The sequence below is a fragment of the Dunckerocampus dactyliophorus genome, chromosome 15 (genome assembly GCF_027744805.1).
Source record: "Dunckerocampus dactyliophorus isolate RoL2022-P2 chromosome 15, RoL_Ddac_1.1, whole genome shotgun sequence".
In the NCBI taxonomy this organism is placed as follows: domain Eukaryota; kingdom Metazoa; phylum Chordata; class Actinopteri; order Syngnathiformes; family Syngnathidae; genus Dunckerocampus; species Dunckerocampus dactyliophorus.
In genome coordinates this window covers 25,840,347-25,864,809 of record NC_072833.1, presented here as the reverse complement: position 1 = coordinate 25,864,809, position 24,463 = coordinate 25,840,347, and the positions used below count along the sequence as shown (strand labels likewise).

At 42.0% G+C, this 24,463-nt stretch overlaps 1 protein-coding gene across 5 annotated transcripts in view; it reads right to left on the bottom strand.

Moving 5' to 3' along the window:
- Positions 1-24,463, bottom strand: part of anks1b (ankyrin repeat and sterile alpha motif domain containing 1B) — a 126,100-nt gene that overhangs the window by 76,554 nt on the left and 25,083 nt on the right. For 3 of the 5 annotated variants that reach the window (XM_054752932.1, XM_054752926.1, XM_054752927.1), the window contains exons 4-9: positions 21,105-21,261; positions 9,958-10,110; positions 8,429-8,572; positions 4,040-4,115; positions 2,761-2,862; positions 2,269-2,391 (exon numbers count right to left, since the gene is read on the bottom strand). In XM_054752932.1, coding sequence (XP_054608907.1) covers positions 2,269-2,391; positions 2,761-2,862; positions 4,040-4,115; positions 8,429-8,572; positions 9,958-10,110; positions 21,105-21,261 — 755 coding nt within the window. Of the gene's footprint in view, positions 1-2,268; positions 2,392-2,760; positions 2,863-4,039; positions 4,116-7,270; positions 8,175-8,428; positions 8,573-9,957; positions 10,111-21,104; positions 21,262-24,463 lie in introns of those variants that run through there. The other 2 variants (XM_054752928.1, XM_054752929.1) reach the window with 2 other exon arrangements.

Genomic DNA, 24,463 nt, shown 5'->3' with positions numbered 1-24,463 from the left:
TAAATAATAGATGAAACATTTATACACACATTAATTGCTAAAATAAACATGAATTGCTTTCATTATTCATTGACAGATTCAACATTCAGCATCCGAATCCACGCCAACATCTAACGCATGCGCAATTGGTGCACCCCCGCTGGCTAATTAGCTGACGCAAAGCCATGAAAAACAACCTCGGCGGAGGTAATTCATGGCGACAATTCCTCCATTAGGCAACAATGCTGATGCGTTCAGGTGCAATCAGTTCATCGCCTCCGGAGGTAATGAAGCAATTGTGCTGACATGAAATAGGACGTCAGCAGGAATGCAGCTCACTTGCAATGTCACGCTCCAACCACAGGGGGCAGCAGTGGATTGGAGAAATCATCACGCAGTACATACAGTAAAAGTACAGTACACTGAGTACATAGAGTACATATAGAGTCTTAACTGTTTCCGGTGAGGGCCACATAGTGAAAAATGAAACGATGCAACTTTGCCACTTTGATATTTTGTAAAGCAAAGTTACTGCTGATTTTTCCACTTTTGCTGAGGCTTAAAAAAAAATAAATAAAAGTTTTCTTGTTAAATTATATTTTAGAACGTGTCGTGGGCTAATAAAAACAAAAACCTTTTAAAAACAACATTTTTTTTCAAATATTTCAACCTTATGGTACTAAAATAACGCTATTTTTCCTCATAATCTTACAACATTATTCTCGTAAAATTACAACTTTTTCTTGTTGAATTAGTACTTTATTTCTCTTAATATTGTTACTTTATTCTTGTAAAAGTTCTGCAGATTTTTCTTTTTTTTGTAGTTTTCTACAACTTTTGTAAAACCATATATTTTTTGTTCTTGTGCTAATTATGACCTTATTCCCATCATTTTTTGGCTTCATTCTCGTATCATTATAACTTTTTCCTCAACATAATTTTCCAAAAGTGACTACTTTGTTTGTTGCTTTGTTTGTTTCTCATAATTTTCCCACTTTTATTAAAAAATAAAGAAAAATTATTTAATATTAGAACTTTATGCTACTAAAATGACGTTTTTTTCTCCAAAATATTACGTTATTGTCGTAAAATGACAACTTTTTCTTGCTAAATTCTAACTTTATTTCTCTTAATATTTTGACTTTATTCTTGTAAAATGTCTGCTGATTTTTCAATTTTTGCTGGTTTTTTTTTAGTTTTCTTGTTAAATTCTATCCCGTTCCAGGACAGCTTTTTTCTCATAATATTTTGTCTTTATTCTCATAAAGTTACAGCTGTTTTTTTTTTTTCCATTTGTATATATATACATATATACATACACATACATATAACTTTAAAAAATAATAATTAAACTTTATGGTACTAAAATGACGCTATTTTTCTTCATAATTTAACAACATTATTGTCCTAAAATTACAATGATTTCTGTAAAATTTCTGCAGATTTTTTTATGCTACTAAAATGACATTATTTTTTCTCAAAATATTACGTTATTCTCGTAAAATGACATTTTTTTCTTGTTAAATTATAACTTTATTTCTCTTAATATTTTGACTTTATTCTTGTAAAGTTACTGTAAATGTATGTTAAATTATATTTTAGAATGTGATATAGGCCAATAAAAAACATTTAAAATATAAGATTATTTTTTCAAATATTTCAACTTTATGGCACTAAAATGATGTTACTTTTCCTCATAATCTTACAAGATTATTCTCCTAAAATTAAAATGTTTTCTTGTAAATTAGAACTTTATTTCTCTTAATATTTTTACTATATTATTGAAACATGTCTGCAATTTTTTTTTTTATTTTTGCTGGGTTCTGGGTTTTTTTTTTTAGTTTTCTTGTTAAATTCTATTTTTAGAATGTGCTGCAGGCCAATAAAAAAACTTCAAAAAATAAAAAAAAATCTTTAATATTTTAACTCTATGCTACTAAAATGATATTTTTTTCATAATGTTATGAGTTTCTTCTCCTAAAATGACATCTGTTTTTTCCACTTCTGCTGTTTTATTTCTTAATGTTCCAACATTTTCAACTTTCTGTATAACTATATATCTTTGTTTCTTCTGCTAATTATGACTTTATTACAAACATATTTTCACTTCAGTCTTTCAGTCTGCTATTTTTTCCTTTCATTTTTTTTCTTGTTAAATTATATTCATAGAATGTGCCAATAAATAAATAAAACAACAATAAAACATCAGGGGGCCAACAAACGGCCCCCGGTCCGCAATGTGGACACCCCTGGCAGGTGGTCCAGCCTGCTGAACGTGTGCGGACTCACTCTTGTGTCTGAGGGACGGGGACGCCGACGGTGAAGAGATGGAGGTTCTGGGCGCGGGGACGGGACACTTGCGGACCGGCTCGCCCGTGACGCTCCGCCTCTCCATCTCGTCCGTCACATATTCTGCAGCGAGAGCCGAGGACGGAGGAGACAAAGCAGGACGTGAGGAAGCGCTGCGCTGCGTTCAAACACAGTGGGCTATCAGAGCGCCGGCTTAATTGCACAGAGGCACCAGTTGCACGCTGGGCAGTAAACGTCCAGGAATTGAATTAGCAATCAAACGAGGGTCTATTCATAGCTCAAGCGTGTGTGTGTGAACAGGAAATGGCGTGCAGCTGATCTTTTCACCAAGTCACAGCTGTAAAAACATGCTAGTTTCTGCACAATGACGTCTATTTATGTAGCAGATGATAGCAGGGTGTCGAGCTAGGAAGCTACATCATTAGCATTAGCATCAGCTTTGTGTGTGTGTGTGTGTGTGTGTGTGTATACCTTGGATAAGTGCAGTGATCTGCTGGGATTTGGGAGCAGGATGTTCTCTCAGGATCTCCAGGGCTGTTCTCCCCTGGCTATCTCTCAGATTAGCATCAATCCCTGAAACACACACGCGCATAAATACGGTATACAGCGTTCCCTCGCTACATCGGATTGGCTGTTTCTGCGTCCTTGTGGTGTATTAGAGCGATCTACCGGCGCTCTGTTGTATGTGTCTGTTATTGTATTCACTACTGCTACCAGTAGAGGGTGTTATATACTCATGTGACAGTTGAAGAGTGTCCAGTTGCCTCAGTAATTATAGAGCCACAACAGCCCTGATTGGTTAAGGGAGAACCCGCCCATTGTGTGTAGCTCCACTTGTCTGTTTATGTTTACGTGCATGTACCAGCATATTAGGAAGCCACAGTAGAAAATAGCCGTTAAATATAGAGCCACAACTGTCCTTATTGGCTCAGAGAGAACACAACCCATTGTGTTCTGCGTTCTGATTGGCTGTAGACCATTGTCAATCAGTCTCCTTCGTGCGGGACTGCCTGTTTCCTGTTAGGCGCTAGCGATTATACGTACATGCTGAATGAAGGCAGAAGTTACGCGGCTGTAGGGTGCCTGGAATACTGTAAATTAATCTTCGGTTCATGGAGGACAAGGAGGAGGAATATGTTGTAACAAGGACACAAAAACACTACAGCCTCACGGCGCCAGGACACGTTGAGTCACTTTCTTGTGTCCAATCTCGTAAGTTGAGCATTCAAATTCAAACGAAATGTGAACTTTGAGAGTGTTTAAAATAGAACACGTTAATGCTTGTCTGAGAAAAGTGTATGAAGTGTGTTGTGAGGGGTTTTACAGCCTTAAAACATGCAGTATATAACAATTGCAAACAAATAAAGTCGGCTACTTTGCCGATTTCAGTTATTGCGGGCTACTTTGGGAACCTATCTCCCCTGATAAACGAGGGAACACTGTATGACAGTACTGTATATAACGGCACCACTTAGGCCAACAGACTTGACCTCCTTGATGTATTCAAGCATAACGACTCTGCATGTGTGTGTTTTGTTTTTTTACAATAGATGTGCCGGCCTATTTGATATTCCAACATCCACTCATGGATGACAATGACTGGCCAGCTGCCTGCCATTGAACGGCACAGGAAGTGTTGGGAAGCGGCATCAAAGCAATGGCTCTGAGGTTACATATGAAAAATCCCCCCCACCACCACCAAACCTCCCCCCAAGCTCATGCACGCGAGTGGATGTATTTATAATCCCACCTGAGTCGAGCAGAAGGCGAACGACATCCATTTTCCCAAAGAGGGCGGCTTCGTGGAGGGCGCTGCCATTCTCCGTCTGAAAGCAGCAGCAAGCGTGCCAGGTTCATTCCCCCCAAAATAGCACAAACACAAGACACACACAAGGCTGGGATCATTCCCAAAAAAATAGAGAATAAAAATAACCATGGCCCGTGTTGAGAAGAGCCCGCTTTGGCTGTTAAAATGTTCCAATTATCGCCTCCACCGCAAATCACCGCTGGGGACTCCAGTTAGTCAAAATACATTGGAGTTCACAGCCGTGGCTGTAGGCAACCTCCTGATGCACTGTAGGTATTTTGTGGCATCACTGACCTCCACGTGACTTTTAAAACGTGAAAGTCATGTGTGTAACACTTTGACATTCAACTCACCGGCGCTATTACAACATTGGTTCTGTTGCTGCTGTGTTGTACAATCTTCAGTCATCCCTCGTTTATGGCAGTTATTTGGTTCCAGACCCAACCGTGATAACGGGAAATTCCGCTATGTCGGATTTTTTATCGGTAAGTGGAATATCGTCGCAATTAGAGCATAGAAAACATGTTTATGACCTTCTAAATACGCTTTTTAACATTATTAGAGCCCTCTGGACATGAAATAACGCCTCTATAGTCACCTTTACACTCCTATTGCCCAATATAGTAGACATAATAAAAGAAAATAAGACATATAAGACATAGAAAACATGTTTACCACCTTTTACTTACAGTTTTTAACATTATTAGAGTCCTCTAGACATGAAATAACACCCCTATAGTCACCTTTACACTCCTATTACCCAATATAGTAGACATAATAAGAGAAAATAAGACATAGAAAACCTGTTTACTACCTTCTACATATGCTTTTTAACATTATTAGAGCCATCAAGACATGAAATAACACCCCTATAGTCACCTTTACACTCCTATTCCCCAATATAGTAGACATGATAAAAGAAAAGATATAAGACACAAAAAATAAGACACAAGACATAGAAAACCTTTTTCTAACTTTTTCTTGTTAAATTAAAACTTTTTTGTTAATATTGTGACTTCATTTTTGTAAAATTACTGCAGATTTTTTCCCTTTAAAAAAAAAAAATCTTGTCAAATAATATTTTTAGAATGTGCTGCAGGCCAATAAAAAACAGTAAAAAACAGCCGCAGGCTGCAAATAGCCCCATTGATTCAAGATTCAAGATTCAAGATTCAAGAGAGTTTTATTGTCATGTGCATGGTAAAACAGCAGTTATACCATGCAATGAAAATCTTATTCTGTTCATTCTCCCAAGAAAAGAAAGAAAACAAATGAAAGAATAAGAACATAAGAAACATAAACACATAAACATATATACCAATAAATTAAGCAACAACAACAGAAGAGACATTAATACAAGTAAATAATACAAATAAATAAATAAATAAAGTGCTATGAGTGTGTGCGTGTGTTGCGTGCGGCGTGTGCGAGTGCTTCGTTGAGGAGCCTGATGGCCTGTGGGTAAAAGCTGTTTGCCAGCCTTGTGGTCCTGGACTTCAAACTCCTGTAGCGTCTGCCTGACGGTAGGAGTGTGAATAATGAGTGTTGTGGATGTGTGCTGTCCTTGATGAGGTTGTGTGTTCTTCGTAGGACTCTAGTTTTATAAATGTCTTGCAGTGAGGGGAGGGCTGCCCCAACAATGTTCTGTGAGGTCTTGATCACCCGCTGGAGTGCCTTCCTATCACGTGTTGTACAGTTACCGTACCAAACAGTGATGGAGGCGGTAAGGACACTTTCCATAGTGCATCTGTAGAAGCAACTCAGGATTGTGGTGGACATGCCAAATTTCCTCAGTCTTCTCAGGAAGTAGAGTCTCCTTTGGGACTTCTTCATAATTTGTTGGGTGTTGTGAGACCAGGTGAGGTCCTCGCTGATGTGTGTGCCAAGGAACTTGAAGGTTTTCACCCTCTCCACCTCAGTCTCATCAATAAACAGGGGTCTATGCGGCTCCTTTTCCCTTGTTCTTGGGTCGATGATCATCTCTTTAGTCTTATCTGTATTGAGAAGGAGATTGTTATCATGACACCAAGCTATGAGGTCCGCCACCTCTCTTCTGTATGATGTTTCAACACCACCAGTGATCAGTCCGATGACTGTAGTGTCATCTGCAAATGTAATGATGCTGGTGTTGTTCTGGGAGGCCACGCAATCGTAGGTGAAGAGCGTGTAGAGGAGTGGACTCAGCACACACCCCTGTGGGGTCCCAGTGCTCACAATTCTTGAGCTGGATGTGTTATTTTGGACTCTGACTGACTGGGGTCTGCCTGTGAGAAAGTTAAACACCCAGTTACAGAGGGAGGGAGACAGGCCAAGTGTGAGGAGCTTATCTGTGAGTTTGTGGGGGCAGACTGTATTAAAAGCAGAGCTATAGTCTATAAATAGCATTCTGACGTATGTGTCCTGGCCCTGTAGGTGAGAAAGGGCTGTGTGGATGGCAGTGTTGACTGCATCATCCGTGGACCGGTTCTGCGATATGCAAACTGTAGAGGGTCCACGGTTGCCGCCGGGATGCTCTTTTTGATGTGGGTCATGACTATTCTTTCAAAGCACTTCATAACAATAGGAGTGAGTGCTATAGGGCGATAGTCATTCAAGCAGGTCACGTTGCTCTTCTTGGGTACGGGCACTATGGTGGTGGACTTAAAGCAGCACAAACTGGGATGTGTTTAAAACTGCAGCAGGGAGGGAAGATTGTACTGTTGATTTGGATGAATATGCTTCTGCTGTTACTGGCTACATTAGCACATGTATAGAGACTGTTACCACCACCAAGTATTACAGAAAATACCCTAACCAATGACAGTGGATTGTTATATATAATGACATTTCCCCTCCCCTGCTTCCAATTAACACCCATCTTCGTTGCCGTTGAGGTAAACAAACGCCCTGGCGATGATCACAGCCTTTTTCTGTATCCCGTTTTCCACATCCAGCAGCAGTGCGTCTGGAAGTGACCCACTTCTCCCAGCAGAAAGTGGACATGATGATGCAACACATGGAAAGCGGCGGAGGCGGCATAAAAAGGAACATTTTAACTCCAAGCAGATGTGAAATTTGTTTGCTTTTGTTCGTTTATTCACGGCCAAACCCACTCAAACCAATCCAATCCACACCAAGGGCGGCATCCACAAGAACAGCGTGGCTACGTTAACAAGACAGAACAAAGGTACTCACTTGAGACGAGGAGGTCTCGCTCGGATTTAAATCCCACAACAAAGTGGAGCGCTCTGAAGATCTGCAAAGATTTTAGCATGGAAGGGAAGCAAAGGAAGAGATCCACCCCTATTCTTTTTTTTTTTTTTTGGCACACGCCCCTTTTTACCCTGTGAACCTCGACCCTTTCCTCTCCCGTTTCCCATGGCGACCGCACAGCCAGAGGAAACGAGGACCTCTCTCCAACAGTTTCCAGGAATTGAAGTGACTTTTGTTCAACTTTTGTTTTTTTTATGCTTCAGTAACTGCTGAGTTCATTAGCAGCAAGCGTGTGTGTGTGTGCACTTGCTACCTACCTAGGTACACCCCTCCCATCCCCCAACCCAGTCAGACCCCTCCAACAGGGCTTCCCCCTCGTTAACATGCACAGAGTGAGAAGAGAGAGAACGAAAGTGACTGTGCTGCTTCCATTAATTATTCATGCACACCTTTATGGCTTGACTCCAATTACTGACCTACACACACACGCGCACGCACGCACACACACACACACACACACACACACAGTAAAGTAGTTCCTACTCGTGACAATTTACGCGGTGCACCTCCGGGGGCTGCTTACATCATCACCGCCAGACAGGCCGGAGAACTTCTTGATAAGTTTAAGAAGAGAGTCAGCATTTATTGAAATATTATCAATGTTATTCTTATCATTTATCTTTTATACATTTGTTTAAATACTAGCATATTATGATTATTATTATTCATTTAAATATTATTATTATTGTTTAATGCATTTATTCAAATATTATTATTATTGTTGTTTTATAAATGTATGTAAATGTTGTCATTATTAGGGGTGCTCCGGTCGATCCGCCCCCATTGCAGCATCCGGCCTACAGCGACCGTCGCCCGCCCACTTTCCCTTCACAAAGCCAAAACAAGCATGTCTGCCGTTGCCCTGCAACACATGCCACGAAAAATGTCTCGCCGGGGTGGCGCTTTCAAAAGCGTTAGCTTGGTGAGGCATTTGTGGGGCGGAGACTCGGCAGGGTGTGGTGAGTTATGGCAGCTAATGTAGCCAAAATGCCAGACACTCGCCCATGTGCGCGTGGCAGGCGGAGGTCTAAGGCGGACAGCGCGAAAAGTGGTCTGCTGTTGATGTAAAGGCTCCCTTACCAGACAGTTGACGTCCATGCCGGCCTCCAGCAGGGTGACCACGGTGCTGTGGTGTCCGTTGCGAGCGGCCAGGTGCAGCGGGGTGTGTCGCCGCCCGTGCACGCCCATGAGGTTGGGGTGAGCGCTCACCAACATGCACACCACCTGCGCGGAGACACGAGGCAATAGGAAAAGTGCGGGGTGTACTCTTCTTTTTGGTCTTCTTTTGCTGCTGCTATGCAGACTAACGGTCCAGAAGTCATTGACCGTATGTCTCATGATGATCAAACTTTGAGGGTATCTGTATTTCATGTACGCTAACATGTATTCCAAAGCATTTTCATCACAACCCATAGGGGGCGCCACATGTGCTCATTTTCTTACACAATTCTATGCATGCATGTGTTAAACTTTTGCCCTCATCTCATTTCCATCCTCCACACACACACACACACACACACACACACACACACACACGAGGAGTCCCATTCATCCTCCTGCAGGGAGATCTGTCATCAATTATTCATCCCCACTCCTGCAAGCACGTGTGGCTGCACTGCAACTACTGTACCTCCGAGGAGTAGGAGGTCTGCAAGCATTCCAGCATCTGCGCACATTTGGACACTCTTTTTGTGACTTTTTTGACAACAGATGAGAGGCATTTGCTTTTTTTGTAGTAGTATTTGTGCCAAATTTGCATGAGGATGGGAGGGGAACCTTGTAGAAAAACCTTGCATTTTGAAATTATCTGCACGATAATTGTCAGGCCGATATGAGGGAATTATGACGTCATACCGTTAAATTCGACAGCATCAAAAATAGCTACAATAAACGATCATTTCAATGAGGTGAGAATACCTGTACTGTGCGGGTGAGCAAATCAAGCGCTCCTTTTTTCTCCTGCCTGTGACGTTAACGGCCTATCGTAAGTTCCCCTGAGCTCACTTGTAAACAAACGTTCACTGTAGGAGGAAGAACGTTGTACCTAATGATCTGCGACGAGGGAAGAAAAAAAAACTAAAACAGAGCACACAAAAAAGCTTATCAGCCACCTGAAACACCAACACTGTGGCGCTTGAAAAGTGCAAAAGGTTTGCGGGAGACCTCCGTGGCGTCACACCGGCTGCTCATGAAGTGCGTGCCCGAATACAGTGCACCATGCTGGGCCACGCCAGGTGGCTCCTCCCGCTCTGTACTCCGGTTCTCCTGACCGCCGTAGCGGCACACCGGCTGCTCGGAGCATGTGCCCGATTACAGTGCACCTTGCTGGGCTACAGTAGGCTCCCTCCACTCTATACTCTGGTTCTACTGATAGTGGTGATGTGGTTGTAGTAATGTCATCATATTGGATTAGGACAAATCAACAGGTACAGTTGGTCAAATCCTAATTTGCTTCAGTCCTTCTTACCTCCAGGTGTGCACAAACTACACTTACATCAACATTTTAAAACGAGTAGATGCTCTGTTAAATACTACGCAATAATCCGTACTACTCATACAAATCATCACATTCCTGAGAATAAATCCAGCCATCAAATGGGGTCTTCTACCTGCAGGCGTCCGTACAGCGCCGCCAGGTCTAGCGGAGTCTCCTGCCGGCTGTTCCTCATGGTGGGGTCCGTCAGCTCCTGCAGCAACACCGACACCACATCCGAGTGGCCGTACTGGGCCGCGCAATGAAGCGCCGTCTCCCGCTCGTGGTTCTATCACAGAAGGCAAGGGAAGAGGTGGCGAGAGAGCGCGAGAAAGAAAGAGACAGGAGGGCAAATGGAGGTCAAAGGATTTAGATAAAAGGGAAGAAAGGTTTCAAATTCAAGTTGAATGTGTGAAACAAGGCGCAGAAACAATGTCTGGCTTAGTATGGATTAGCGGGCTGATTCCTAATTGATCCACAGAGCAAGATGTGATATTTAAAACTGAGCTCAGAGCGCCAACATTGCTGGTGCCCCCCCACACACACACACACACACACACAAACACACACCACCTCCAACCCCGAGAGGATTGAAGCTAAAATATGTGCTTTAAAGAGTGGATTATTAGCAGTGATGTGACGCCCATATGAATGAATGACGCCATTCGCATTCAACTTTCCAGTGGGTTCAAGCGGAGCGCTACCTAGTGGCCACCTTGGGTAATTACAACTTACGAATTACAGTAACCCCTCGCCACCTTGCGCTTCAAATTTTGCGGCTTCACTATGCCATAGTTTTTCAAAAATATTGTGCTGTTTCGTGGTTGAATACGGCCTACTAACACTCACAAAAGTGCACATTTAAGCACATTTGACATACCTTTCTGCCTAAATTAAGCATTTCCAAGCATAAAATGTCTAAGTGAACTAGAATACAAATATAAGGCATTCAAAGATGTGCTAATATGCAGTATTCTACATTGGTCACTAGGTGTCAGTAATGTTACATTGATGAGACAAGAGCCACCACAGGAAGTACTGTCCAGAACAGGAAGTAAAAAAATAAGGAAATGTCCCAATGCTAACACATGTGATGTCTTATTTTCGCTTATTATGGCTACTATATTGTTCAATAGGGGTGTAAAGGTGACTATAGGGGTGTTATTTCATGTCTAGGGCTCTAATAATGTTAAAACCTGTATTTAAAAAGGTCAACAACAGGTTTTCTATGTCTTGTATGTCTTATTTTCTCTTATTATGTCTACTATCTTGTGTAATACGAGTGTAAAGGTGACTATAGGGGTGTTATTTCATGTCTAGAGGACTCTAATAATGTTAAAAAGCCTTTTTAGGAGGTCAAAAACAGGTTTTCTATGTCTTATTTTGTTTTATTACATCTACTGTATTGTGTGATAGGAGTGTAAAAGTGACTATGGGGTGTTATTTCATGTTTAGACGGCTCTAATGTTAAAAACGATGTTTAAAAGGTCATAACTAGCTATTCTATGCTATATCTACAGAAATATTCAATTTATTAATAAAGAATTCTACTTTGCTGAAATCACAGTCGGGAACTGATTAACTGCAATAAAAGACAGATTACTGTATTGTCAAAGGAGATAGCAATAAAACGGCGCAGATAATGGTCCATTATGTTTCCATTAAAGGTACAATATGTGACAGTGGAAACAAGCTAGTACTGTATTGGGTGTTATGAGACAGTGTGGGTGCATCTAAAGTTGTGGCAAAATGTACCCTCCACCAGGGTTCCCCAACCAAAGGGCCAAAGCCCGGTGCTGGTCCGTGGGTGTGGCTACCTTCTGGTGCAATGGAAAAATCAATAAAGACACACCGTTTCTTTCATTTCTATCATTATGCCTGTGAATAATTACGTATAATGAAATGGCCACTGCCAGTCAAAAGTTTGGAGACACTTTCCCATCTGAATGAATGACACAGTGTCTCCAAACTTTTGACTGGTACTGGAAATGTGTATGCATTTTGGAAATAAGGTGCTTTCTTTTTATTGAATAAAAAACAATTTATTTCACCCAGACGTCACCTCAAGGTCAAAGTTGTCCTGTGCATACTTGAAGGGACTAAGTGCGTTCACGAGCTTTCTCACTTTCTTCCCAGGCCACTGAGCGTAATGTGGAGACAATCAAGCCAAATTTAACCCAAATGATGACAGAAGTTACTTCAAATATGCGATGATTCCAGGCATGCTAATGTGTGTGCTACGTGGGGGGATAAGTTTGTCGTTCCGTCATTTTGGATTAAAGTTAAGAACTTTCCACAAAGACTCTCCTCTGCAGCACTCGTTCGCATCAATTTGTACAATTATCATCTTCTCCTTTCATTTTCTGCGTTTTCATTTGATATTTTACTTTTGTTGCTTTTATAGATGGCTACACGACCATGCCATTACATTACGATGAGGCCTCGAGACATTTTCCACCTCTTCTCTTCAGAGTGGAAGCTTCCAGGGCCTCCACAGCGACGATTGTCCGAGTGCACAATCATCACACGCTCGGTTCCACATTCATCAGCCTTTATGGAGCGCACCTGCCAGCTATGATAGCTTTAATAACTCCCGCTGTGCGTATGCAACGCCGTCATACGACTGTGTCCCGACCCGTGAGAAACGGCGTAATGAAGCGAACGCGAGCCTCATCCATCACGGATGCTGGTGTGCAGGACGCGTGGCAAACAATTACGATTAGCGGCACGTTTAAAAAAAACAAAGATAATGGATGCGCTGTATGTAGAGCAAATAATGACTGTGCATTATTGTCATGTGCGCCACAGGCCCGTATCATGTGGGAAATGGAATGTTTATTTCTGGAGATATTCCAATGGGGAAAAGCAATAGGGTGGGAGTAATGCTGCAGTTCTTTAAAAAAAAAAAAAACCTGCAGGCACACGGAAGTAAAAGTGTTCCTGCTATGCAAAATAAACACAATGACGAATCAAAAAGGAAAAAGGTTTGGCAGCCCTCGTTTGGTTTACGTAAAAGTGCAGATTAACCCGAGAAAAAGAATGTAAACAACTTCCTGATCCGCGTTAAGACGGCCCAGTTTTAGATCCAAAGCATGGAGAGAAAAGAGGAAGTTGTCCTCTGATTGGTTCGACCACAGGACCCACCTCCTGAGGGTAACCTTTGCATCAAACAAGCGTGGATTGGACTGGAAATGAGAACATCTGTATTGTCATGGCAGCTGGACGGGTCCATCTGCTCAGGAGGATCATTCCACTACCTGAATCATAACGTCATGACAGTGGAATGTGCATTTCAAGCTATAGTGGGAGGCGTGAAGAGTGACAAGAGAAAGGGAAGACGCTCCCCTCTATCTTCTCGGAGCAGGAGATTTATTTCCATTACGCTCACGCCGACAGCTTTCCGATAGCGTCTGGCGCCCCGGCGCTTTGTGGCTGATTGCTGCGGTCTTCTACTGATCACACGTCAGCATACATGTCATGTGACGCTGGCTGGATTGGCTGCGGCTAGTACAAGGACCTATTGCAGGACAAGTTAAATACAAATTATTTTTATTTATTCTGCTATTTTTGCCGTCATATTTTTCACCAAAATATCCTTAGATGTGCTTTTAATGAGCACAGTCAGGAGGGCAGCACCATATTTATCATTTTTGCCTGCTTTTTTCTGTCATTTAAACGATGCTCTGTGTTGCGTTGCACTCAAGTAAACCAAGGCCAGCGTTCCCCATATTTGCGGCAATCAAATGTATCTGTGGCGGTCTACATTTATTTGTGGCGGGCAAACAAACCCCAATGTTTCTCCCATGCTGTCATTTATTTGCGGAGGTCCAAATTTATTTGTGGCGGGTGAACAGAATCCAGTGTTTTCCGTATATTCATTTATTAGTGTCGGTCCAAATTTAATTGGGGGCGGCATGGCTCAGGTGGTGGAGTGGTCGTCTCCCAACCTGAGGGTTGCAGGTTTGATCCTCTGTCCTCCCGTGATCGTGTCGAGGTGTCCTTGGGCAAGATACTGAACCCCCAGGTGCTCCTGATGCTGCGTCACCAGTGGGTAGATGTGCTAACAGTGTCAAAGAGCTTTGAGTGCCTTGGAGGTGGAAAAGTGCTATACAAGTGAAAGACTATTAACCATTTGTGGCAGGCAAACCAAAGCTAGTGTTCCCATGTATTCATGTATTTGTGGCGGGAGAACCCATACGCAGTGATTCCCATACACTAATTTATTTCTGGCGATCCCAGTGTATCTGTGGCGGGCAAACTCAACCTAGTGTTTCACATTTATTCATTTATTTGTGGCAGACAAACAAAAGCCAGTGTTTCCCAAGCATTTGGAGTTCCAGATTTATTTGTGGCGGGTGAATGGAACCCAGTGTTTCCCCTACATTCATTAATTTGCGGAGAACCAAATTTAAATGTGGCGGGCAAACCAAACAGTGCGTCACATGTATTCATTAATTTGTGGAGGTCCAAATTTATTTGTGGCGGGTGAACGGAACCCAGTTTTTTTCATACATTCATTTATTAATGGCGGTGCAAATTTATTTGTGGCAGGCAAACCGAACACAGAATTTCCCATGCATTTATTTGTGGCGGTCCAAATTTATTTGTGGCAGGAGAACCCATACGCAGTGTTTCCCATACACTAATTTATTTATAGCGGTCCCAGTGTATTTGTGGCGGGCAAACTTAACCCAGTGTTTCCCATGCATTCATTTATTTGTGGAGGTCCAAATTTATTTGTGGCGGGTAAATGGAACCCAGTGTTTCCCATACATTAATTTATTTGTGGCGGGCGAACAGTAACCAGTGTTTTCCATGCATTCATTTACTAGTGGCGGTCCAAATTTATTTGCAAAAAAACAAGTGTTTCCTGTACAATCATTTACTTGTGGCAGTCCAAGTGTATTTGTGGTGGGCCAACCAAACCCGGTGTTTCCCATACATTAATTTATTTGTGGCGGGCAAGCGGAACCCAGTGTTTCCCGTACATTCATTTATTAGTGGCTATTCAAATGTACTTGTGGCAGGCGAACCGAAGAAAGTTCATTTCTATTTCTTGTTTTACTTTTCTTGTCTTTTGTGTCCATAAATGATGCGTTCATGGCCAATTATGCAAATAGACCGCCACAAATAGACTGCGGTCCTGTGGGGAAACACTGGCAGCACAGTCACATGTTGATGATTTACTGACACTGACTCATCCATCCAGCATCGAAGCATGGAACCAGAGCAGGTGTGTTTGATTTGAACGCCTTGATGGAGCTGAGTGAGCAATATGTGGGATGAGCTCCAGAAACTTCTCATCCCAGCGCCTGAGAAGCAAGGCAGGAAAAAAAGAGGAGGTTTCATGCTCATCTTGTGTGTTTACATGCATATAGTATAAGATGTATGGCGCCATTGGAGCTAACTAAGCAGTCCAGCGTAAGGAAGAAGACAGAGGGCAAAGGAGGAGCCTTCCATCCTGGATGAGGAAGCAGAGGGAGGCGGTAGAAAGCCGCCAGGAAGAAGATAAAGAGTGTGAACACGGAGCGTGAACGTCGCCGCCAAGGAGAACGGCAGAGATAAGAGCAACGTCGGCGGATGAAAGCACGGTGAAGGCCAAACTCTGCATTGCGATGATGTTTAAATATCCTGGCTAACGTGTGACAGTACGCCATAATCACGCTACAGTACCTACCTCGCTTTGTTCGCTTCATTCTGGCTACGGTAAGGGAACAAAATGCAAGACTGCTTAGCTTTTGTGTTTTAAAATTAAACATAAAAATATGCTAACTGCTCACAGGCATGACTTTTACAGGAATGATTTTGGCATTCAAAGGATCTTTGACTAGTGTTTTTGTAGTAGGCCCTTAAAACAGGATTATTGTTGTCATATAAAGGATCTTTGACTGGTACTTTTGCACTAGGCCCTTAAAAAATATTTTGCCATAGAAGGAATTTTTGCAGGGGTACCTTAAAATCCATGTGATCTTAAAAATGCTGGTCAAAGATCCTTTACATGACAACATCATTCCCTGTTTTAAGACCTACTCCAAAACTGCTGTTAAAAACCCTAATGTTTCTGCAGCAGGACCCACCATCAAAATGGGGGATTATTCTGGGATAGAAAGGATCTTTGACTAGCAATTTTAACACTTACACTTACATCACTTGGGTTTTTAAGGTACCCCTGTAAAAACAAAAGGCAAAGATCCTTTATATGACAGAAACATCCCATGTTTTTAAGGATCTACTGCAAAAACACAAGCGAAAGATCTTTGAAATGACAGAATTGTCCCATTTGTAAGGGCCGACTGCAAAAACACGAGTCAAAAATCCTTTATATGGCAAAATCACCCTTAAAGATCCTTTAAATGACAAAGTCATTCCTGGTTTTATGGGCCTGCTGCAAAAATGATGGTCACAGATGCTTTACATGAGAAAAATCCTATTTCTAAGGTGCGACTACAAAAACAAGAGTCAAAGATCCTTTATACATCAAAATTATAAATATAATTATAAAATTATACGCCATTTGTAAGGACGTACTGCAAAAATGCTGGACAAAGATCCTTTATATCTTAAAAACATCATATTTTTGGGAGCCTACCAAAAAACACGAGTCAAAGATGCTTTATATGACAAAATGATCCCATAGCAGTTTGCTAAGCAGTTTTATGTTTTGCATTTTGTTTCCTTGCCATACCTGCTGCAAACGGGATGATTTTTGTTATATAAAAGGATCTTTGACTCATGTTTTTGCCTCAAAAAGAGGGGATGATTTTCTCATAAAACGAATCTTTGATATGTGTTTTGCAGTCGTACCTTAAAAAAAACGCAAGTGATCTTCAACCATTCGTCAAAGATCCTTTTTATGATATGACTCTAGACCGCACGGAATGTTCCGTACTAAAAAATCAGATTCCGAATATGTGCCGTTCCACCCCTCATCTTTGGAAACAAATATGCCGGGCGTGCGTGCCACTCCCCTGAGGTGGCCACCCTGCAGTCTTGTCTGGAATGTTCACATATGGATCCATTTTCCCGCCTGGGATCCACATAAGGACATGGAAAAGGACAAGCAGCTGTAAGACGGGAAGTTATTGTAGCCGGAGTTCACACGGCCTGGAAGCTTGCAGGACTTCCTGGCTGCAGACGGCGGAGGAGGCTGAGAACAAGGAGGAAAAATCTGCAGGTGGGAAAGAAAGCATTCCAGCGAAGCAGCGCATCCAGTGAACTACAGTACATAATAACACTGACTGCATTTCGGCACCCTTACTTAAAAGGGTGGAGACATTTTGCTAGACTGTGGCCATGTCTTCCATACAATCTTGCTCAAATTTCACACGCCCGTGCTCCCTGGCCCCCTAAAGGTGTGTACCAAATCTGGTGGTGATTCAGCCGAGCACCTTAAAGCAGCGGTGTTCAAACATTTTCCACAGAGGGCCGCATACTGAAAAATCAAATGATGAGGGGGGCCGGTTTTACTTATTTTTTTTTTAAACCAACTCATGTAGACATGCAGAGATGTATTTTTATATTAAAAAAAATATATCCCTGCATCTCAGTTATTAACTATGTACGAACCTTTTGTCCTTACGAGGGAAAGGCTGCTTGAGACGTCATCTGTACTTCTGTGAAGAAGGTGTCGGACGTTTCGCTCCTCATCTGAAGAGCTTCGTCAGCGAACTAATAAGTGCTGGTAGCCTAGGCCTTAAATACAGTAAGAGTGGGCGGAATTGGTGTGCCAACACCCTCCTCCTATTGGTTCCTTACACTAAGCCTGGGCGGAGTTGTGGTCTAATCCTCTCCTGCCATTAGCACCTCCGATAAAAGGGAAGTGTCGCTCCCTGTAGTTGGGTATGAACGACTGATACTGGCTCGTTAGCATCTATTGTTCTGGCTCGGCCCTGGCTTCACCTCATTTGCAAGACTAAGAGCTGTGGGTTTTGGTGTCAGTAACCTGCTGAACACAGGGTCCAAATTAAACCTCAAACCACCATTCCGATTCAATGATGGGTTCTGTTGTTTGACAAAAATAGCTTCCTTTACTCCTCTTTCAAACCATCTGTTTTCTTTGGCCAAAATCTTTACCTCGCTGTCCTGAAAAGAGTGATTGGTTGCTTTAAGGTGTAGATGTACTGCTGATTGAGGACCACTAGAATTGTCCCTGCGATGTTGATAAAGCCTTTTTTGGAGCATTTGCTTAGTTTCCCCAATGTAGTGCTCTTTGCATTCCTCATCTTTACAGTGGATGGAATAGACCACATTGCTCTGTTTTTGGTTTGGAGCCTTGTCTTTAGGATGCACTAGTTTTTGTCTCAGGGTATTTACTGGTTTGAAATAGGTAGGAATTTTGTGTTGCCATAAGATCCTCTGGAGTTTTTCGGAGACCCCCGCTACATAAGGGACTACCACTCCTCTCCTTTTTGCTTCTGTGGGCTTTTGGGTTTCTTTCCCTACTCTCTTCTTTTTTGTTAAAAGCCCACCGTGGGTACCCACAGGTTGAGAGCGTTCTCTGGACATGTTGTGTCTCCTTTTTCCTTCCCTCAGCACTAGTTGGTATTTGTTCCACTCTATGTTGGAGGGTCCTAATAACCCCTAGTTTATGTTGTAGTGGATGGTTTGATTCAAAAAGCAGGTATTGGTCAGTGTGTGTGGCCTTTCTAAAGACCTCTGGAAGTAGCTGTCTGTCCTTTCCTATAATTACCTTGCAGTCTAAGAAGGCTAGTTGGTTTTCTTTAGTGTCCTCGCGAGTAAATTTGATATTGGTGTCCACCGCATTGATATGATCTGTGAAAGACTGAACTTCCTGTTTTTTGATTATGACAAAGGTGTCATCCACGTATCTAAACCAGTGCCTTGGTTTTGTCCCTGAGAAGGAAGTGAGAGCCTGTTTCTCCATCTTTTCCATGTACAGATTCGCCACTATGGGTGAGACTGGTGAGCCCATAGCACAACCATGAATTTGTCTGTAAAATTTCCCTCTAAACTGAAAATATGTAGTGTTAAGGCAAATTTCCAATAATTGGCAGATGTGGTCAGCACTAAGTTTTGTTCTCCGATGCAGAGTTGAGTCCTCGAGCAGTCTCTTCCTCACCACCGAGACTGCTGCTGAGGTGGGTACGGATGTGAAAAGTGTCCTTACGTTAGACTTTTTTTTGCTGTTTTTCTTTTTCTTTTTACAAATATTAGTACTTTATTTTTGTGCATTCTTCTTGAAACTTTTTCTCATCATGTTTCAACATGATGCTATTTTTTTCCACTTAATAATAAAACTTTATTCTCATAACATTTTGACTTTATTATAATAATAATATAACTTTTCCCCAACCTTTTTTTCCCAGAAATATGCGACTTTTTCTCATACTAGGACTTTTTTCCCTGAGAATCTTTCAATTGATGCAATTTTTTTCTTTTAATTTAAAGACTTTATTCTCATAATTTTTTGACTATCGTAATTTTCTAACTTTTTTCCAACCCAATTTTCCAAAAATTGCACCTTTTCCTTCCTTATAATATTTCAACTTTTTTTTCTCTTAATTCAATACCAGACTTATTTTTACGCTTTTTTACAACAACGTATTTACACGTCTTTTAAATTTTTTTGTGCGAGAGGCAAAAAGAGGTGATGACGCAACTCTCCACTAATGCATTTCACTTCAGAGCAGTTTTAAGCCATAAAAACGGCCACAAGGCGGCAGAAGTGCATTTGAAAAGAGCTCGGCAGGGATCATGTGAATGGATTAATCACACATGGCAGGAAGGAGGAAGTGAGAGAGCGCGGAGGAGTGTAGCGTCCAGAAGGTTACGCACTGCAGGGTCATTTTAATGCGCACACATAGTTTAGTTCCAAATGTGAACATTGTAAATAGTTCACGGTGTTATACTTATAAATAAATTGTTATTTTGATGTAAAACACTTTGTGTGAAAGTGAAAGTTATGCTTGAAACGTATCTTTACACAAAGCGCTAGTTTTCTCCCTTTTATAGCTGGGAATTGATATTTTCTGCTCGACTGCTGATCGCTAAAGAACGGAAAAAGGTAGAAAAAAGCTTTTTTTTCTGATGAAAGACAAGAGTCTATTCTTTCTTTTGGTAGGTTCCACGTTTGTATAGCCATAGAACCCAATATTCTGTGTGCCTTGAAAGATCAGTCAAAAGCGTTTACAATGGCCACTGAATGAGTTGATATTATGATTTTATTCTCATAATATGTTGACTGTATTATCATAACATTATTATAACTTTTTACCGACCCAATTTGTTAAAAATTTCAACTTTTTTCTCATATTATGACCTTTTTTCCTATAATATTTCTACTTTAAGCTGTTTTTTTCTCTTAATATTATGACTTACGCTCTTAATATTTCATCTTTAGTCTTGTAAAATTACTGCTCTTCTTTCTTCTTGTTTAATAGGTACTTTTTAGAATGGGTCAATTTTAGAATGGGCCAATAAAAACTGAATGGCCTCCGAGGCGGGTGTTTCGTCGAGCGCATTGAGCTCTGTGAGAAATTCAGAGTCAAACTTTGGACGCTTGATAACAGCGCCACCCTTTTGTGTGCAGCGGTTAAGGGGGAGAAGAGTGTGGGGGGGGTGAGGTTCATACAGAGGTGAGGCGACGTTTGCGTGTCGCTTTGACGTATTGACATGCTCGTAATTCTCAACGACAATCGAGAAGCTGGAGTTATTTCGCTACGTTTCAAGGCGGGGAGGTTTAGCTCAGAGCCTCACGTACCGCAATCTGTTTTCAGGTGGAATTGTGAGGAACTACATTTCCTGCAAGCTGATTTCTAACATGCTTGTCAAGATTTGATCAGAATGGGAAAACACTTTGCTGTCCATCACTGTTTAAACCACACACACACACACACACACACACACACGCTCCCATAGTAAACAAAAGCAGCTGTGAATGGGAACTACTGGGACCAATTAGGCAATAAACGGCGGGCTGGAGCCGCTTTAGCGCCGACTAATAACATCCGCTAACCTCCAATAATCCCATGCCGCGCCCGCCATCAATCACTTACCTTTTGCTTTTGCGCTCTCGTGACCTTTCACGCTCATTACGACAATCTCACACACTCTCGGGATACCGTTCAATCTGCCCCCCACCTCCCTCCCTCTACAAGGTGAGGGCAAACTTGTGGAGTCATTACATAACGACACAAAACGTGTAGAAAGGAACCGCCTCCGAGACAACAGCCATGCACCGCCACGCAGACGGCACTGGCCACAACATTAGGTACACCACCTCCAAAAGAAAAATGCCCAAAAACGATAAAAATGGGGTATTACCTGCTGGTTGACGTGGCAGTGCGAGGGCCTGTGGTGGATGAGGATGCGCACAATGTCCACGTCCCCCCGCCAGGCGGCCAGGTGCAGCGGGAAGCAGCCCTTGCTGTCCGCCACGCTGGTGGACGCCTCAAACTGGAGCAGCTTCAGCACCACCTCCCTGGGCAACGCAGGTTGTGCAGATATTGGACTTTTTTACAGGAGAGTGTGCCCCTAGAATCCCCAGCAGGCTTCGCCACGCAACTTATACACTACAGCTGTCCCTTGCAATGTCGCAGTTGTTCAAAAAATGATATCCACTATATTGTGAAATAAAAATGTAAAGGTGACTATAGGGGTGTTATTTCATGTCTAGAGGGCTCTAATCATGTTAAAAAACTATATTTAGAACGTATTAAATTGTTTTCTATGTCTTATAGGTCTTATTTTCTCTTATCATGGCTACTATATCGGGTGATAGGAGTGTAAAGGTAACTATAGGGGTGTTATTTCATGCCTAAAGGGCTCTAATAATGTTTAAAAAAACATATTTAGTAGATTGTTTCCTACATAAATATTCCATTTATTAATATTGAATTTGTCTTTGTGAAAATGAACCGCCATAAACGAGGGATGACTGTATTGCGGCACGTCTGAGATGCATTTCAACCTGGTGAAACATTGCATCATACGGATACTCCTGGCGCTTACAACACAGGCCTGCCAGATAAGACGGTGTGGTCACATCATCAACAAGTGTCGAGGGTGATTTCATGACAAACAGTCAGCGCTTCCTATCAGGAAGTCTCCAGCCGAAGCGCCGCATTTGCATTCCAAATGTCAGCAGGAGATGCCGAGCGGAGAGAAGGCACGGAGCCTCTCCCAGGGAGCGGCCTAATCAGATGCTACGACAGACGTGAATAAATGAAAACAACCACACACACACACACACACACACACACACACACACACACACACACACACACACGCACACACACACACACACACAAGCTCTGGAATTTTGTTGGACGTTTCCAGCTCTCCCCCTGCTGGCCTCTTGGACTGCAGGAGGAAATCCACATAATTGCCCCCAAAACGCATCATAATCCTTCAAGTCCGGGTAAGTGGGATGGCGGGCTGGCTCGCCAGCTAATCCACATGCTGCAACTGCGGCTTCCTCGGCGGGTTTTTCTAGACCGGAACATTTAGCAGCGAGCCTGCAGCCAATTGAGTTCCATCATTGAAGCAGGCCGTGTTCGCCTGTTAGCATGTGTTGAGCTAACCACTAAGTTGAACGACCGACAAGACTTTTACAGCATAGCAACAAAGCACAGCATCACTGATACTCCTTTTTTCTTCCAAATCTTCTTCTAGATCATCTAAATGGAAAGAATGCTATGCTTTTTTTAAGGATCTAAAAAAAAAAATGCTAGCCAAAGATCCTCTATATGATAAGGGCACGCTGGTGTTTTTATGGCTCTACAGCAAAAATGCTAGCCAAAGATTGTCTCGATCAGGGGTGGCCATTACGTCGATTGCGAGTTATCGGTAGATCACCAAGGTAGTTTGAGTCGATCGCGTAAACGTCACTTTGTAGTTGTCATGTGACATCAGTCAGCTGACATTAAGATCCCCTCCTGATTCGTGCTCGCTCCCCCGCAGCGTTTCAAGCTACGCACGAAGATGCAACTTTCATCTTTATGACTGTGATTATGGATGAACTAACTCTGCGCTAAGATGTCTATATCTATAACCAAAGTTATGTGTTCACTTGTAGCGGCTAGCTACGTAAAAAAAAGTGTATTGTTGACTGGCTTTGCTTGGCGTCATGAACTCTACTACAGAAATCAGTGTTTTCTACACGTTGGCTTCTTAAACTATTATTTCATGATGAAATTAAAAATGTGCCCATTGGTGAAACCTTTTCAATATGTTGCCTTGACTTGGGCTGCATTGTCTTCTGCATCATCATTTTACATTCTTGGATATGCTAATGTTTGCTAGCAAATGCTAACTGGATGTAATACATGAAGTGTGTGCCCTAATGAACGTTACGTAGCTAATGTGACTGACATATTAGCAGTACTCACTCACTAGGACACAACTATTTAGGACTTATGTGGAATGATCTTTATTCCCATATTGGAGTGAATTATGATAGCAACTACTTTGATGACCTGGAAACTCTGAAAATGTGAATGTGAAATACCAATCATGAATATTTACAATAGAATTTCAGAGTTTACTGGTTACATTTTGTATACGTTATATGTTTTATAGAAAGAGGTAGATCATTTGGACTTGTACTTGCATGCTGAGTAAGTGTGTGCACTCCTCATATACATGTATAACCTACAGAAATACCTACTCATATTTTTTAAAAATAAATATAGAAAATATATATACTTTCTATATTTATAGTAGTAGGTAGATCTTTGGGACTTGGTCATTTTAAAAGTAGCTCGCAGGCTAAAAGAGTGTGAGCACCTCTGGTCTATATGATAAGTGCACTCTGCCGTTTTTAAGGGCCTTCTGCAAAAACTCTAGTAAAAGATCCTCGATGACAAGAATGCTCTGCTGTTTTTAAGGATCTACTGCAAAAATGCAAGTCAAAAGTATCAAAGGTTAAAGGGCACTGTGCTGTTTTTTAGAATCCACAGCAAAATCACTCACCAAAGATCCTCTACATCAGTGGTCCCCAACCCCCGGTACCGGGCCGCACAGAAAAAAAATAATTTCCATTATTTAATTTTTTTAGAATGTTTTATTTTGAAAAGTGGCCGGATTCTCTCTGTTACATCCGTCTCACTTGACGCATGTCCATTGTGCGTGTGCTAACTTTATCTCATGCCGCACAGATAGACTACTACTGTATTTTTACTATTTTTCTTTCACCTCATATTTGGTGTCAAATGCTGATACTACGTAGGAATGCATAAAGGTAAGTTTTGATGACTTATTGAGTGCTAATGTGCACATTTGTCTTAAGTTAATTCATGCTAGCGATGTAATCATCTCTCTGGAAAACCTTGGCTGGAACTTGAACTGGTGGATGGTGAGTCGCCATTCATTTTGTGCTTTTAATTTGATGTTATTCATGTCTTAGTTTTACACAATACATCATAAATAAGATAAATTAGATCGCTATAATGTACGAACCCCCCCCCCCCCCCCCCCCCCCCCCGGTCCGCGGGAGATTTGTGGGAACACAAGCCGGTCCGTGGGTCAAAAAAGGTTGGGGACCGCTGCTCTAGATGACAAGAATGTTCTGCTGCTTTCAAGGATTTAGTGCAAAAACGCTAGCCAAAGATCCTCTATATGACAAGAATTATCTGCTGTTTTTGAGGATGTACAGCGAAAACGCTCGACAAAGATCCTCTACA